The sequence below is a fragment of the Gobius niger genome (assembly GCF_951799975.1).
Source record: "Gobius niger genome assembly, chromosome: 15".
NCBI classification, from domain to species: Eukaryota; Metazoa; Chordata; class Actinopteri; order Gobiiformes; family Gobiidae; genus Gobius; species Gobius niger.
Genome location: NC_136866.1, coordinates 10,290,953 through 10,304,822, shown reverse-complemented (window position 1 = coordinate 10,304,822; position 13,870 = coordinate 10,290,953). Strand labels below are relative to the sequence as shown.

The window sequence follows — 13,870 nt, the reverse complement described above, 5'->3', positions numbered from 1 at the left end:
ATTTTTATAAATGCAAGCATCTGCAAAGGAATACACAAAATCTTTCTATGTAAAATCCAATTTTAATTTTCCAGGCATTCACTGAGCGGACCCAGTTCCTTCAAGGTCTCGGCAGAGCACTTGGCTGGATCCAACAACAGGAGAGGAAAGCACTGATAGATGACCACATCGCTCTCCTCCCTGAGGACCTGTCCAAACAGGTGTCTGTCTGCCGAGGGGTCCAGAGCAGCTTGAGGGAGTACCAGAGAGAACTGGCTTCTCTTTGGGCACAAGGGCGAGAGCTGGAGAGAGATGCCAGTGACAAAGAGAGAATAGAAACTCTGTCTAAACTTCAGGAGCTTCAGGCAGTGTTCGAGGCTGCCTTTCAGAGCACCACACACAGACTCACAGACCTGGAGAAGGCTCTGACCTCCAGGAAGTACTTTCAGGTCGATCTGGATAAGACTTGTCTCTGGTTGAGGCAGGCAGATGCCATCACCTTTCCTGAAATCACTTTACATAATGCTGAAGATTGTTTGGAGCTTCAATCTCAGTTGTCAAACTATCAGAAGGTCCTGGAACAAGCTTCTGAATATGAGAATCTCCTGCTTATTGTCCAAAGAATCGGTCAGGAAATCCTCCCCACTTTAAATGAGATTGACCATTGTTACCTGGACGAGCGGCTGAATGCGCTGCCTCAGCAGTACAACAACATCTTAGCTTTAGCCAAAGAGAAGAAAGACAGGGTCCAGCAAATCATCCAGGAGCGAAAGGAGTTCAGCACTTTCTTAGATTTAACTCGAAATGCACTTGAGGAGCTGCAGGAGCAGTTTGACAATCTGGAAAAGCAGACTATCAGAATAAATGAAAAAGAAGTCCTATATATAATTAATGAACACAAAAATATAAAACAAAGTCTATCGCATATAAGCTCTGCTGTAAGAGACCTGAGTGGTAAAAATGAGTCTTTAATGAGTCGAGGCCAGCATTACAGAGCGGAAGAAACACACCAGCTGCTACATCTACACACATCAGTGAAGATAAGAAACAGCCAGAGACTTACAGATTTAGAAAACTCTTTGAAATTAGTCGTTGAGCAGAATGATTCATTAAACAAGTTAAATCAGGAGCTAGAGTCAGTGAGAGAGGAGCTCGTCACAGTCAAAGCAAACACTGAAGTCGGTGATGTGGCTAAAATGAGTCGTCTGTATTTGATGCTGGAGCGTCTGGACTGTATGAACTTTCATATCGAGGAATGTAACCAGCACACGAAAGGCCTTCTTGTCAACTTTGACCCCGCTGCTTTACAGAGCGTTTTATCCCAGCAAGAGTTATTACAATCAGTGCGAAGTGAAGTTGTATGTTTTATTGAGGAGAGTGGGGAAGACCCATCAGACTCTGAGCAAGTGTGGCAGTGGCTGGAGATGATCAAGTCTAAACTGACAGAGCCTCTGGTCCTTTCGGAGGTCACAGTTAATCATGTGCATGTGCAACTATGGAGACTGAAAGCCATAGATGAGGAAATTAAAAGTAGTTTTAGGATTGCTGCAGAAGCCTTTAAAACACACCCGGAGGAGAGACTGGCAAGGCTGCAAGAAGAAATCCAAAAAGCATCGGTCAAGAAACAGGTAAGTCTCATACGTGTACATATTATTTTAGTTTTCCATCACTTTATTTCACATTTTAAACATTTAAGGTGCTTTAAAAATAGCATGACATTTCAAAAGGTGATATTTTATGAATGTGGCATTGAATGCCAAAGGCTCCACTACTGAAAATATGTTTAATAATTCAACATTTTCTAGCGAGTTTAAGCCCAATATTTTAAACGTTAATTCCCTCTCCTTCCCTGTGCTGTAGCTTGCTGTGGATGAGGCGCTCTCATTGGTCCAGAGGCACCACTTAGCGTTGCAGTCTGCACAGAAATGGCTGGACTGTGCCTCGACATTTCTCCAAAGGACCGGCCCAGGGGTAGAGCTGGAGAACCACACAGACTGGATGCGAGACCTGGAGGAAATTACAGATCAGGAAAAGGACTTTACAGCTGCTTTAGGGGAGCTAAAAGCTGTGCAGCCTCTGCTTTATAAATATGTTGTATCGGGGGAGATGACTAAAGTCCGTAAGGAAGTAGAAGCAATGGAGTTAAGAAATGTAGAGGCAAAGCAGCTGCTGGACGTGTACAGAGACACACTGCAAAGGTGTGTTTGTACAAGTAATCATCCTTGTTGTATTGTAAATGTGCTATGTGATCTGAAGCCTGACTGGAGGCCAGTGATCTCTATCCTCTTCTAAATAATTGTAATAAAATTGTGTTGTCATCAGGTGTGGAGCTTTGTGGACCTCATTCCAAAAGGAAAAAGATGCACTTATTGATCAAATGAACGCTACAGAGAGCAAGATGGCCTCTTTTACTACAGCCAAAGCCACTAGTTTACAAAAAGCAGAGGACAAATGCCAACGATACAAGGTAAAAAAAAATATAGAATTGTGGAGACAATTCTATTTCTCATTTCTCATGATTGACATTATTTATCTTTGCTAACTCTCTGCAGTCCCTGATCGCTCACTTGGATCTCTTGGAAGTGCCTTTAAATGCTGTGAAAGAGATCAGTAAAGAGCTGGAGCAGACCATCTCTGGCACCATAGTAACCAGCCACTGTGTCACAACGCTATGGCAACGCTGGACCAAACTATGCAGTGTGGCCCGAGCCCAGGAGAGGGCGCTGGAGGACACTGCAAGGGACTGGAGAAACTTTATGGAAAAGGTGAGCGTATGCATTTTGCTTCCGCTCATTCAGTTTGTCATTTTATTGTCTTTTAATTCTATTTTATTATTAGGCAGTGCATATGTTTAGTTTGTAAAGGCTTTGGTATAGAATAGTGCTGTGCTCAAGTTTATATCTTTAGCGGATTCTTACCTCCACCAGAGCCATGAACCACAGTTTGAGAAGTACTGGAGTTATCCACATACAACTTGCATTTTGATACAAACCATTCACATGTTGCTCAAGCAAAAGTAGGTCAATCACTGCACACCAGTTGGAGGCTGTGATGTAACTCCAGGCTTGAATCCAGTCCGGTCCCTCTGCCAGAGCTCTGTGTCATGTAGTGTTTTCCCGCCTTTCGGCCTCGTTCAAGTGTGGCTTTTTTTGGTCAGTGCTATAAATTCCCACCGTCCCTTGCGCCGAACAAGGAAATGAGGTCAAACTGTGAGAAATGGCGGACACTTCCTTAAATGTGGCACATTCCTGCTGTCCGCTGCTTGTCTATGACCCTTTTGTTCAACTGGGACTGATGTCGTCACCGTGATATCTCTGACTCTCTCCCTTTCACTGCTTCAAGGGTTCACGAACTGTGGTACAAAGTCGCACTTAGTCCCTGTCAAATGCTATTCATGGACTGTGGGGATTTAAATACAATAATCATTCTTGACCAATTTATAAATTTACATAACATATACACTTTTTCATGGTTAATCATTATTTAATATTTTTCATCTTCTATGAAATATTTGCCTGGCACTTAAAGATGATTGAAGTATTATTGTGTTACTTACAGTATAGTGGGAAAATGTGGAAAAGGCTTGGTCTATATGAGTCAATTTTGTGCAATAAAAAAGACATTCACTAAGAAAAATGAGCCTTTAAAGCTGCCTCAGAGAGTCTAAATTGACAAACTGAATTGTGCTTATTAAATAAAAAGAAGTTAGGGGTTTATTGCCAGTCTAATCTAACGTTGGTGCCGGTTAGATGGAGAAGGTGCAGTCTGTGTTTGAAGACCTGCGGCGCAGGGTCCCCGACAGCACGGTGGAGAAAGCAGCCACTAGAGCGGCGCTGCAGAGCCTCCTGGAGTACCATGACTCGTTTAGTGTGGAGCTGGAGAGAGAGCAGTCCATTCTGGCTCTGCTGAAACAGCTGACCCTGAGCCTCCGAGGAGAGAGAGAGCAGCGGGAGGAAAACACAGAGAATGGACATGACAAGACACTGTGGCTGCACCAGATCAGTGACTACCAGGAGCAATATGACAGGTAGGAAACAGGATCACATTTCAAGACTTGTGTTTCTTTATAAATCAGTTCAACTTTGTTTTTGTTGGGGGTTTTTTCACCCCTGAGCTTGAAGCCTTTGTTTATTGCTTAAGTTAATAATACAACGCTTGCAGTGTAGTAATGTGTAATGACGCGGTGAAAGCTGCATGTGATTGTGAGGTTGTTTTATCTTTGGCTCTTTGTCATATTTTGACATGTTTTAAAATGATCTACGCTTCTGTCCTTGAGCTGTGTTATATAATACTGTATGCCTATTTTATAAACACTGGCTTTTAAGTGCAGGGTGTTCACAGGCATTTCAAGCCTATCATTTACTGAATGAAAGATTAAGTTTAAAAATCCTAAAATGAACACAATCTCATAAAGCTGCCCATTACCTTATATTACCTTATACTGTAGGAAAACTAATAAACTGGTTTTAAATCTCATAATGTTGTGTGTGCATGGTTTTTAGCTTACTCCAGCTGGTGCGGTCGAGCAGGTCGCAGGTCCAGCAGGAGCTGAGGGAGCGCGAGGACGTGGAGAAGGAGCTGGGGCTGGTTAAAGGCTGGATCCAGGACACACGAGGCCTACTCCTGAGCCCCACTGCAGACCTTGACTCACTGCTGCACGAGCTGGAGGTACTACACAAATATCTTATTAAGGACAATGATGTAAAACTGAAAGCAATAAGTACACAGAAGTAGAAGTAGCTGGATGATTTGCTTTTGCAGACAGCACACTGTGAGGTCATCAGTAGGCGTCAGAGTGTGGAGCGCATCACTGAGCTTCAGCAGTCCAAGTACCAGGAGCTCCAGGCCGGCCTCCCCTCAGAGCTCAGTATGCAGCTGGCCGAAGTGGCTCTGGCTTTAGGCTCCGCTGAAGATCAGGTAAACAACTCATTGTTTCACCTTCATTATATGGAAACAGTGTCAAGACATAACGTTGTGTTCATGCCAGGTGCAAGCCAGAGAAAGGGAGGTACAGCAGACCAGAGATGTCAAGCAAGACTTTAGCTCCCGACTCCAGGACATTGAGACGAAGCTGAAGACCATCGCTCTGAAACTGGAGGACAAGAGCGGAGACCTGGAGGAGGCCAAGGAAGACACCAAAGTAATCACCCTGACAGATTGACTAATTAGCAGGCAATTAACCCATGCTCGACTCTCTATCCATTGTGCAGATGTTGAGGTTAATGAGTGTGTGAGAGTTGGACTGGTATAAGCTGAGTCCGGGCCCACAAAGCTGACCCACTTTAGCGAATGGTGTATCAGGTGGGAGTCCGAGCCTAATGTCCCACCTGTTCCGTTCTCACTCTCACGTGACTTTTTTTATATTTCTTTGTTCATTTAAACACTAGGCAAAGTCAAAGTCAGAATTTTACTTAAAGCCCAAGCCCTGCTGTCACTCTTTTCCCAATCCTTTCATTATAAATCCTTGTGTCACAATAATATCTGTGATTTATCTATGATTTCTCTCTCTGGTCTGTTTTGTAGGCCGTCTATGAGGAGTGTGAATGCTGCGGTCGGACATTGGGCGAGTTGGGGGCAGCGGTGCAGGAGTTCGGAGAGCAGAACCCTCTTTTATGTAAACAGCTGGGAGACGCAGTGACCAAACTGATGGAGGTGCAGCGTCACACTGCACAGCAGATCCAGGACCGGTCCAACAGACTGAAGAAGGTAAAGCCCAAATGGAATATCTCTTATTTGTAAGAGCATGTAGATGAAAGATTATACTAGTATGCAACGCACTTAAAGTCGTCTGATATAACATATTAAAGCTCTTATGTGGTGACATTTGGTGACTAATTCGATGGTATTTTTGGTCTGGCATGAGCAGGCAGAGAGACAAATGGAGGACTACCGGAGCATGAAGTCGTTCATTCTGTCCTGGGTTGAGAAGGCTGAATGTATGGTCAGTGGAAACATCGTATGGAGCTCTGCGTCACAGCTGCAGGAGCAAATCCGTGCACACCAGGTTTGTTTTTAATGAGCCGCACAGGAGGAGGTGTCAGGCATGAAAAATTTCCAATAAGTACTGTTAATTGCGTGAAAATATGTGTGATTTATCCCACAATAATACATTTGAATATTTGGACTCTGGTCAATGTTAAGACAAGCTTTGCATGTACCAACACCAATTACACTCACAGTTCAGTTCAGTGCGCAGTGAGATGTCATGTACAGTAGGGCATGATGACTGGCTTTAATTAGCATAATTGCTCAACAGAAATAGGCTCTTGGACTTTGAGTTGTAATTTATGTTCTCGTGGTGACAGGCGCTGCTCCGGGAGTGCAGGGGTCTCCATGGCGACCTGGAGGCCATGTTGGAGCGGGAGGGGCAGCTGGGAGAGGTGTTGCAGACCGACAGGTGGAGCCAGCAGGTGGAGCATCTGAGCAGACGCACGGAGGAGCTGCAGCAAACGGCCCGGACTCGGCTCCAGAGTCTGCAGGATGCAGCGAAGGTAAGTGACAACATGTGGGAAGTCATACTAATACTTTATTATTTGATTTTTTAAGCAGAGGAAAATGGGTCCATAGATGAATACATTATTGTTCATGGAAATGAAAGGATTCTTGTATTAGTTTAGCAATCCTATCGATCAGAAAACATCAATGTTCACAAAGTTGTGCATTCTTTTTTTTTCATATCAATATAAATAGTACAGAGGCAGACCTCTCGATAACATTTAGATTTTTATTCAGCAGCATTCACTTAGCAGTGAAGTTAAAGACATATACCAAAGTCCAACAGTGCCCCCTTTTGGATATCAACCTGTAATACACTTCACCTTGGAATTTGCTGCCTTTTGGCTTGCGCTGCAATAATCTGTCACTCTAATCTCATTGTGGTTCATCTGGAGCACAGATGATAGTCTGTTGTTGATACCGTTGTGTTTTGAAATCTGTTTATGTTTCCTCCAGTGTGCTTGGATTTTGTCCAAAAACTGACTCGTCAATTGGAATATAATATACTTTGGCATTAATTATCACCTCCCCCTTCTAAGTTTTTTGTGAATTATAGATGCAGATTGAGTTCTAATGCAATATATTGCGTCATCCGTCATGCATAAAAATGCAATGTTTGATTCCTTAGATGAGGCACAAAAAAAGAAACAGGGAAATTCAGTCAAGGATTTACAGCTGTGAAAGAGGTGAAACATTTATGGAGGATATATTCACATGCTACAATATTTTGTCTGCTCAGGATGTGCAGTGTTTGGAGGCAGAGGTGAAGATTCTCCACGCTGCTGTAGACCAGGTCCAGGTCACTCTGGCATCTCCAGATCTAAACCGGCTCAGCCTCAGAGAGCAGCTCACTCAACGACAAGTAATCATTCAATTAGTTATTTTTTTAAATTATTTATGTCAACATTTTTAAGTCTAACACTGCCTTGGTGTCTATCAGCGCGTGTTGGTGGAGATGGAGGTCTTCAAGCAGCAGGTGGCAGCTGTACAGCAGTGTCAGAGCGCCCTCCGGCTGCCAGAGGAGGCAGTGGCCAGTCTCCCCATCTGCCGGACAGCGCAGACTCTGCAGCAAGAGGCCAGCCAACTGCAGCACACCACCATCCAGCAGTGCAACATACTGCAGGTAGGGGGCATTAAAGGCGTCACTAACAACTTTACCCCTAATTATCAACATTAGATAAAATCACAAATACACTTTAAAAAAATAAAGCAAGTTTGATAGAATAAGATTTTGAGTTGAGTTATTTTTTTGTAATGGAAGCAAAAGGTACCAAGAAAGAGTATTTTAATGTAATCTATAATAATATTAGAACAATAATAGAACTTCTGGTATTGTCAATACTTTTGTGGACAGATAATGTCTGTCAGGAAAAACATTGGTCACTAAAAAGCTGCATAGTTTTCTGTGTGGTTTGCCTTTAGCTTCAGGTGGTGTATTGTTCTAACAGGCCTCTCAGGAATGCCCATGTTTTTGTTTAGCCCTCATCTGACCACTGTTTTGGTCTTCAGCATATTTTGCATGCAAGCGGTGTAATGACTGAATGTATCCAAGCAAGATACAATAAAATCAAATCCTAAAACCTACAATGACTGTTCTTCCAGGAGGCTGTGGTGCAGTATGAGCAGTATGAACAGGAAGTGAAAAATCTCCAGAGATTAATAGAGGAAGCCCATCGTATCATTCAGGATCGTCCCGTCTCCACCAGCAACATCCAGGAGCTACAGGCTCAGATTCACCATCACGAGGTCAGACGCAACACTCATCTGCACATCTCTGTTTGTAATTATGCTATTGAATTTGCCATACTTAAGGTGATGATACTTTATCCTCAAAATCAATATAAAGAGCCAAGATTCTAGTCTGAACCCTGGAGGTATTAAAAAGAATGTATTAAGTTCTTATTGCCCAATTATAGGTCAGCAAAACACAGCAGTTTGTTAAAGTCTTAGTGTTGAGCTTTAGAATTGCCCATGTGTTTTGTAAAAATAAATAAAAATTAGATGAGTTATTAACTTTGTGGTGCCATTTTGAAGTCAATAACAAAAGTTTCTTAGAATGCCACCTTCATAGTGAATTCCTTTCCTATCTACAATGCCGTGTATTCCTTTCCTATCTACAATGCCGTGTAAATATTTACCCTGATGAGTTATGCTTTGCTACGGGAGCTCTCGGCCCTTTGATGCGGCCTTGGGTTGCTGAGTAAGTGTATTTGATCTCCCATGCAGAGAAAGAAATTGTGCAGCAGGGGGGAAAGACTTGATGAAGCGCAAACTGCAGAGCAACAGCCCTGCTTTGGGACATACAGTAGTTAAGCCTACGGTGTACATGCACTTTTGTAAATACAGATCGTGTAGTAAATGAATGAAAAGAGAACAAGAGCATAACAAACTTGGAACACATAGACTTAAAAGGTGAAATGAACCAAAATGGGCATAGTTAGATGGTGCACTTCCTTGTAGCTGCGCCCATAAAGCTGTGCGGAATAGTATTATAGCGATGTGTTTATGCTTGATCTCTAAACTCACTACTCCACTGGCCCAGTTAGTCACGTGACCCGATTATCAGTGAGCCGGCCATCTGCGGGACACACACAGGGAGCAGAGAGGGGAGGAGGGCCGGCCTATAGCAGCCCGGTAACTTGACACCTCCTCTGTCACGGCTCGCTTTTGTTACGGCCAGTCCGTTCTCGGGATTGGGCCGGACAGCAAGCACAGAGAGGAAAGGGGGGATGCAGCCCGGTGAGGTCACTTCCTGTTTTTCCTTGGCATTTGTTGTATGTGTTGTATGAGAGAGGGAGTGTCTGAGGGCTTTTGAACTATTTCTGCAAGGGTCTTTCTCTCGCTCTACCAAACATCCTGCACTGTCACCCGCCTCTGTGCTGCTCCGATTGGCTCAAAGATTGGAGAGAAATATTAGAGAGAGTGGGAGCTGTTCTCTTTCCGTGCTCATTCAGAGTGAGAGCGAAGAGGAGAGAAAATGCGCCCGCTCCACTTACTCATCGCATGCCGGCACTACATTCAACGCTAACTGAGCAGAAACCCCTGTGAGACAAGGATCTATTTAACAAGGAACCATTGATCTCCTCTTGTGGACTGGACCTTCTTGACCCCGAGGGGTGTGGGGTCTCCTTTTGTAACCCGGGGGCTATGTTTTGACAGGAGCTGGCCCAGAAAATCCGCGGCTACCAGGAGCAAATCGCCTCGCTGCACTCCAAGTGTAAGATGCTGACAGTGAAGGCCAAACATGCCACCATGCTGCTGACGGTCAGTGAGGTGGAGGGGCTCTCGGACGGCATGGAGGAGCTCAGCGACGATGAGCTGCCCAACGCCGTCACCAACGGTAACACAGCCGGCAACAAGCAGCTGCCCGCACACCCCTCCGTCGTCATGGTGAGTGGACAAGCCTTTTTAGGAAACAGACACACATGTACAAGGGCAGTGTGCTTGAACTCGTGAGCCTGCATTCACTTAACCACTTTTCCTTTTTCCCCTTAACATAATGAAATAACACACTGTTGAACAAAAAAGTTAGATCATTTGTCCATGAAGTTAAGCAAGCACCAGATGCCTTGTCCTAGATACACAGAGTAATGTGCAGTTTAAAACATGTATAAAAGAGATGGAGCAACAGAGAACATACTTTATTCCAACTTTATGAGTTACTGTTTGGACATTTAATCTTTGCTATGTCAGCTTTGTATGTCTATAAAAATGTGTATAGTAGTATAGATAGTGGTATTGTAGTTTAAATTCCCTTGCTTTTCCTTTAAGCAGATAAAAAACTCGTTCCCTGCTCTTATGTTACTATTCTGGTTGATTGTTGTGTCACTTCAGATTAGCCCAGTTCTGCCTGCTACTGCTACAGTGTGTCATACTGAGCCTGATGTTTTATTTTTTACTTGAGGCATAAACCTCTTCACATTCTCCTTGTGCTTTGTGACTGTAGCCTTATGGTTTGTGTGTTTCCTTTAGCCTTGTCTTTGCTGCTCTGTGCACTACGGAAACAGGATGTTGCTGCATGCAGCTCTGGCTTTGAACAGAGAGTATGCTTGCTGCATAAATAGACATTGATGTTCTGTAGTTTAGTGTTCAAGAATTTTAACACACAGTTCGCTGGTTCTCTCTGTTGCGATTGCATTGCATCATAAAACTGGGAAAAAAGTCCAAGTCTGCCGGCTGAGGTTTGCACTTAGTGCCAAAACCAGCCCAGTTGGGCTGGGCTCACATTTCTGGTCTGCCTCTGTATGAAAGCATGCAGCCACTGACTCTGTGCTATTTGTGGGACATCTGCTGTAGGTCTTCATACCAATCAATGCTGCTTCTTTATATCTTCATTCAACCAATCAACCCACAGTTTTAATTTTAGGAGAGCTATGAGAAAAACATGAATACATTAACTGACGCAAAGATTTAGGATGTAGTTTTTCACTTCTTACCACAGAGACAGGAAATGCTTCAGTTGTGATTTAAGATGGTTGAGTAAATCTAAAAGAGCTCCTGAAAATGTGTTTTTCCCCACACAATGCAGTATGTGTCCTGTAAAAGGGATTGTAGACTTCCCAGAATGTGCCATTCCTTTCTGCTGATGCAGCCTGTATCTGTGGCTCATTCACTCACAGTGTTTATCTTTTAGTAATACAGTAACTATGTATAGTTTGCTTTGTAAGAAATATATTGTCTCACTGCAGTACTGAAGAATATCTGATTACTTTCCACTTACTAAATGATGTGCTCATTGCAGTCTTCCTAACCTGCACTCCCCATTAATTTACGCTCTGTTCTTTTGTCCTCTGTCCCACACTTTTTTTTCTCCTCATCTTTCATGTGTTGCCTGTGTGTCACCTGCTTCTTTGATGTTTGTGTTGGATGTGTGGTGTGTGGTCAGATGACAGCAGGCCGCTGCCACACACTCCTCTCCCCTGTCACAGAAGAATCAGGGGAGGAGGGCACCAACAGTGAGGTCTCCTCTCCCCCTGCCTGCCGCTCGCCCTCCCCTGGGGCAAACAATGACGCTGCTATTAACCAGGTACTGCTGACATAACCATGGGACAGACCACTCTCCTTCAGTGTCGCTTATTTTACCATTCAGCAAAAACAAGCTACAGGGAAGAGGATGAGTTTCATCAGCAATAGGGCAGACTATACAGTTTACAAATGCAAATTCTACTTTGAAGAACATCCTTACCTGCTATTTGCATGAAATTCTCAACCAAAATTACAGACAAGATTCATGCTAGGACCAGTATCGTATTTTATAAGAGCAGATTATAACACAGGAATGTTTTCAAATGTGGGAGAGTTGCTGTGTTGCCCCTGCTTCCTTTGCTGCTAATTTTAACCTTTGTTTGTTTTACTTTCATTGATTACTTACCCCTGAAATTATATTTCCCTACAATGTGTGCAATGAGACACTCCTTTTCAATTCACTGTGAAACACACTGTGGTTGTCCTTTCTCTAATGTCATCGTGTGTCTGCAGACAAAAATCAATATGGTCAAAGGCAAAGTCTCATGGGACTTTAGCCTAATGATTGTAGAAACCAAAATAACTGAAACTGGTGCAAACAGACACGGCCAATACATATACTCCTACTGTGGAGAAATTGTTCAATAATTCTGACCCATCCCCAGGTTCGAGGGAACCTCAGCCGAGCTCCTCTCCAAGAACTGTATGATCCGTCGATGGAAACTAACGCTGCTAATCTGGATGATCTCCAGAGGTCCTGGGAGACACTAAAGAACGTGGTATGTCTTAACATCATTTACTCTGTACTGTTTTTTATTATTATTCTGATGCGTTTAACTTTTCTTAAACTTGTCTGACTTCAATTTCAGATTAGCGAGAAGCAGAAGAGTTTATACGAGGCTCTGGAGAGGCAGCAGCACTACCAGGAGTCACTGCAGTCCATTTCAACAAAGATGGAGTCCATCGAAAGCGCCCTCAACGAAGGTCTAGAGCCCAATAAAAGCCCGGAGAGCCAGATGGCCGCACATCAGGTGAAAGAGGAGAAAAATAATTTTGTTAAACTTACACAAAAAATACACAATTACCCAAAAAATAACTACTATGAGCAATTGGAGATACTTATGTGCTGGGACCTCTTACAGCACATGGTAAATTTAGTGCCCAGATCAGAACAGTGAACTATATCATGCACATACACAGCATAGAAGATCGCTACGGGTTAATTGTGCCTCTCGTTAAACAGAGTCTGATGGGTTTACATTGGCTGGTGCAACGGTGCCACTACATTGTTGCTATGCCAACTTTAGCATAGCAAACACTGTTCATTTGAGCTGCCAGGCGTTTGGACAAGCCACTATTACTGTGACTTAATTATGCCCTGTCCGTATTTTCTCTCTCCTCTTTGCTTCATTCTCGCATTCTTTGGCTCTCTCTGTCTAGGCGCTCATGGACGAGATACTGATGCTGCAGGAGGAGATCGGAGAGTTACAGACGTGCTTTTCCGAGGAGCTGGGAGACAATGACAGCGACGGGGAGCCGGGAGATCAGTTGGCTCTCCACTCCACGCTCACGGTGCTCGGGGAGAGGATGGCCACAATCAGAATGAAGGCTTCTGGGAAACGGCAGCTACTCGAGGTTAGAGCCTCTCTTATTTTGGGGTTATCACTTCCCTAAGATGTAACGGGAATGAACAAATGCTGAAACAGCCATTCGCGTCATTTGTTAGTGTCTCTCTAAATTTCACGTTGGCCTGCCGCAGGAGAAGCTGAGTGAGCAGCTGGAGGAGCAGCGGCAGGAGCAGGCCCTACAGCGGTACCACAGCGAGGCGGAGGAGCTGGACCACTGGCTGCTCAGCACTCGGGCCACGCTCAGCTCCGCGCTGCAGCTGCACACTGAAGACCTGGACATGGAGGAGCAGCTCATAGACTGTCAGGTGAGACTCGCTCAACCGGGCTGGGACAGGGCTTTAGGGCAAATGGATCATGGAGGATCATTTACAACTGCACAGCATTTATAGGTCATGGTCTGGTGCCTGGTGATGTACACACATGACTGAAATGTATTGCTTTAATGTGATACTTACAGTTGAAATTACTAGACTAGGAATATATTTCATTCAAGATTGTACCGAAGTTCGGGACTCCACTGTTTATGCTAACAAGCCTAGTCTCGACATTGAAGGAATATATTTTGCCTCTGCTGAATAAATGTCGTGCCTTAACTCTTGAACTCTTTGCTCCTTGTTGCTATTGCTCTGTTTGTAACATAAATGATCTGAACCTCATTATGCCCCATTCCTCTGCTGCTTCCTCTTCTGTTTCTATGGATACTAGTCCATAGACATGTCTTCTCCAGGGGCATGGTTTAACTGCCTTGTGTATACTGTGTCTTTAAACTCCCATACCATTGGTGATGTTTACCTCATAACCCT

General features: G+C 43.9%; 1 protein-coding gene across 13 annotated transcripts in view; it reads left to right on the top strand.

The window, feature by feature from the left end:
- Positions 1–13,870, top strand: part of syne1a (spectrin repeat containing, nuclear envelope 1a) — a 225,183-nt gene that overhangs the window by 81,603 nt on the left and 129,710 nt on the right. For 8 of the 13 annotated variants that reach the window (XM_079571922.1, XM_079571927.1, XM_079571921.1 and 5 more), the window contains 20 exons: positions 75–1,607; positions 1,840–2,177; positions 2,302–2,446; positions 2,532–2,744; positions 3,729–4,006; positions 4,482–4,647; positions 4,720–4,896; positions 4,967–5,119; positions 5,503–5,685; positions 5,846–5,983; positions 6,285–6,470; positions 7,214–7,336; positions 7,415–7,597; positions 8,077–8,220; positions 9,634–9,864; positions 11,360–11,500; positions 12,105–12,218; positions 12,309–12,470; positions 12,880–13,074; positions 13,199–13,372. In XM_079571922.1, the coding sequence (XP_079428048.1) occupies positions 75–1,607; positions 1,840–2,177; positions 2,302–2,446; positions 2,532–2,744; positions 3,729–4,006; positions 4,482–4,647; positions 4,720–4,896; positions 4,967–5,119; positions 5,503–5,685; positions 5,846–5,983; positions 6,285–6,470; positions 7,214–7,336; positions 7,415–7,597; positions 8,077–8,220; positions 9,634–9,864; positions 11,360–11,500; positions 12,105–12,218; positions 12,309–12,470; positions 12,880–13,074; positions 13,199–13,372 (4,977 nt within the window). The remainder of the gene's footprint in view (positions 1–74; positions 1,608–1,839; positions 2,178–2,301; positions 2,447–2,531; positions 2,745–3,728; positions 4,007–4,481; positions 4,648–4,719; positions 4,897–4,966; positions 5,120–5,502; positions 5,686–5,845; positions 5,984–6,284; positions 6,471–7,213; positions 7,337–7,414; positions 7,598–8,076; positions 8,221–9,633; positions 9,865–11,359; positions 11,501–12,104; positions 12,219–12,308; positions 12,471–12,879; positions 13,075–13,198; positions 13,373–13,870) is intronic. The other 5 variants (XM_079571923.1, XM_079571924.1, XM_079571926.1 and 2 more) reach the window with 2 other exon arrangements.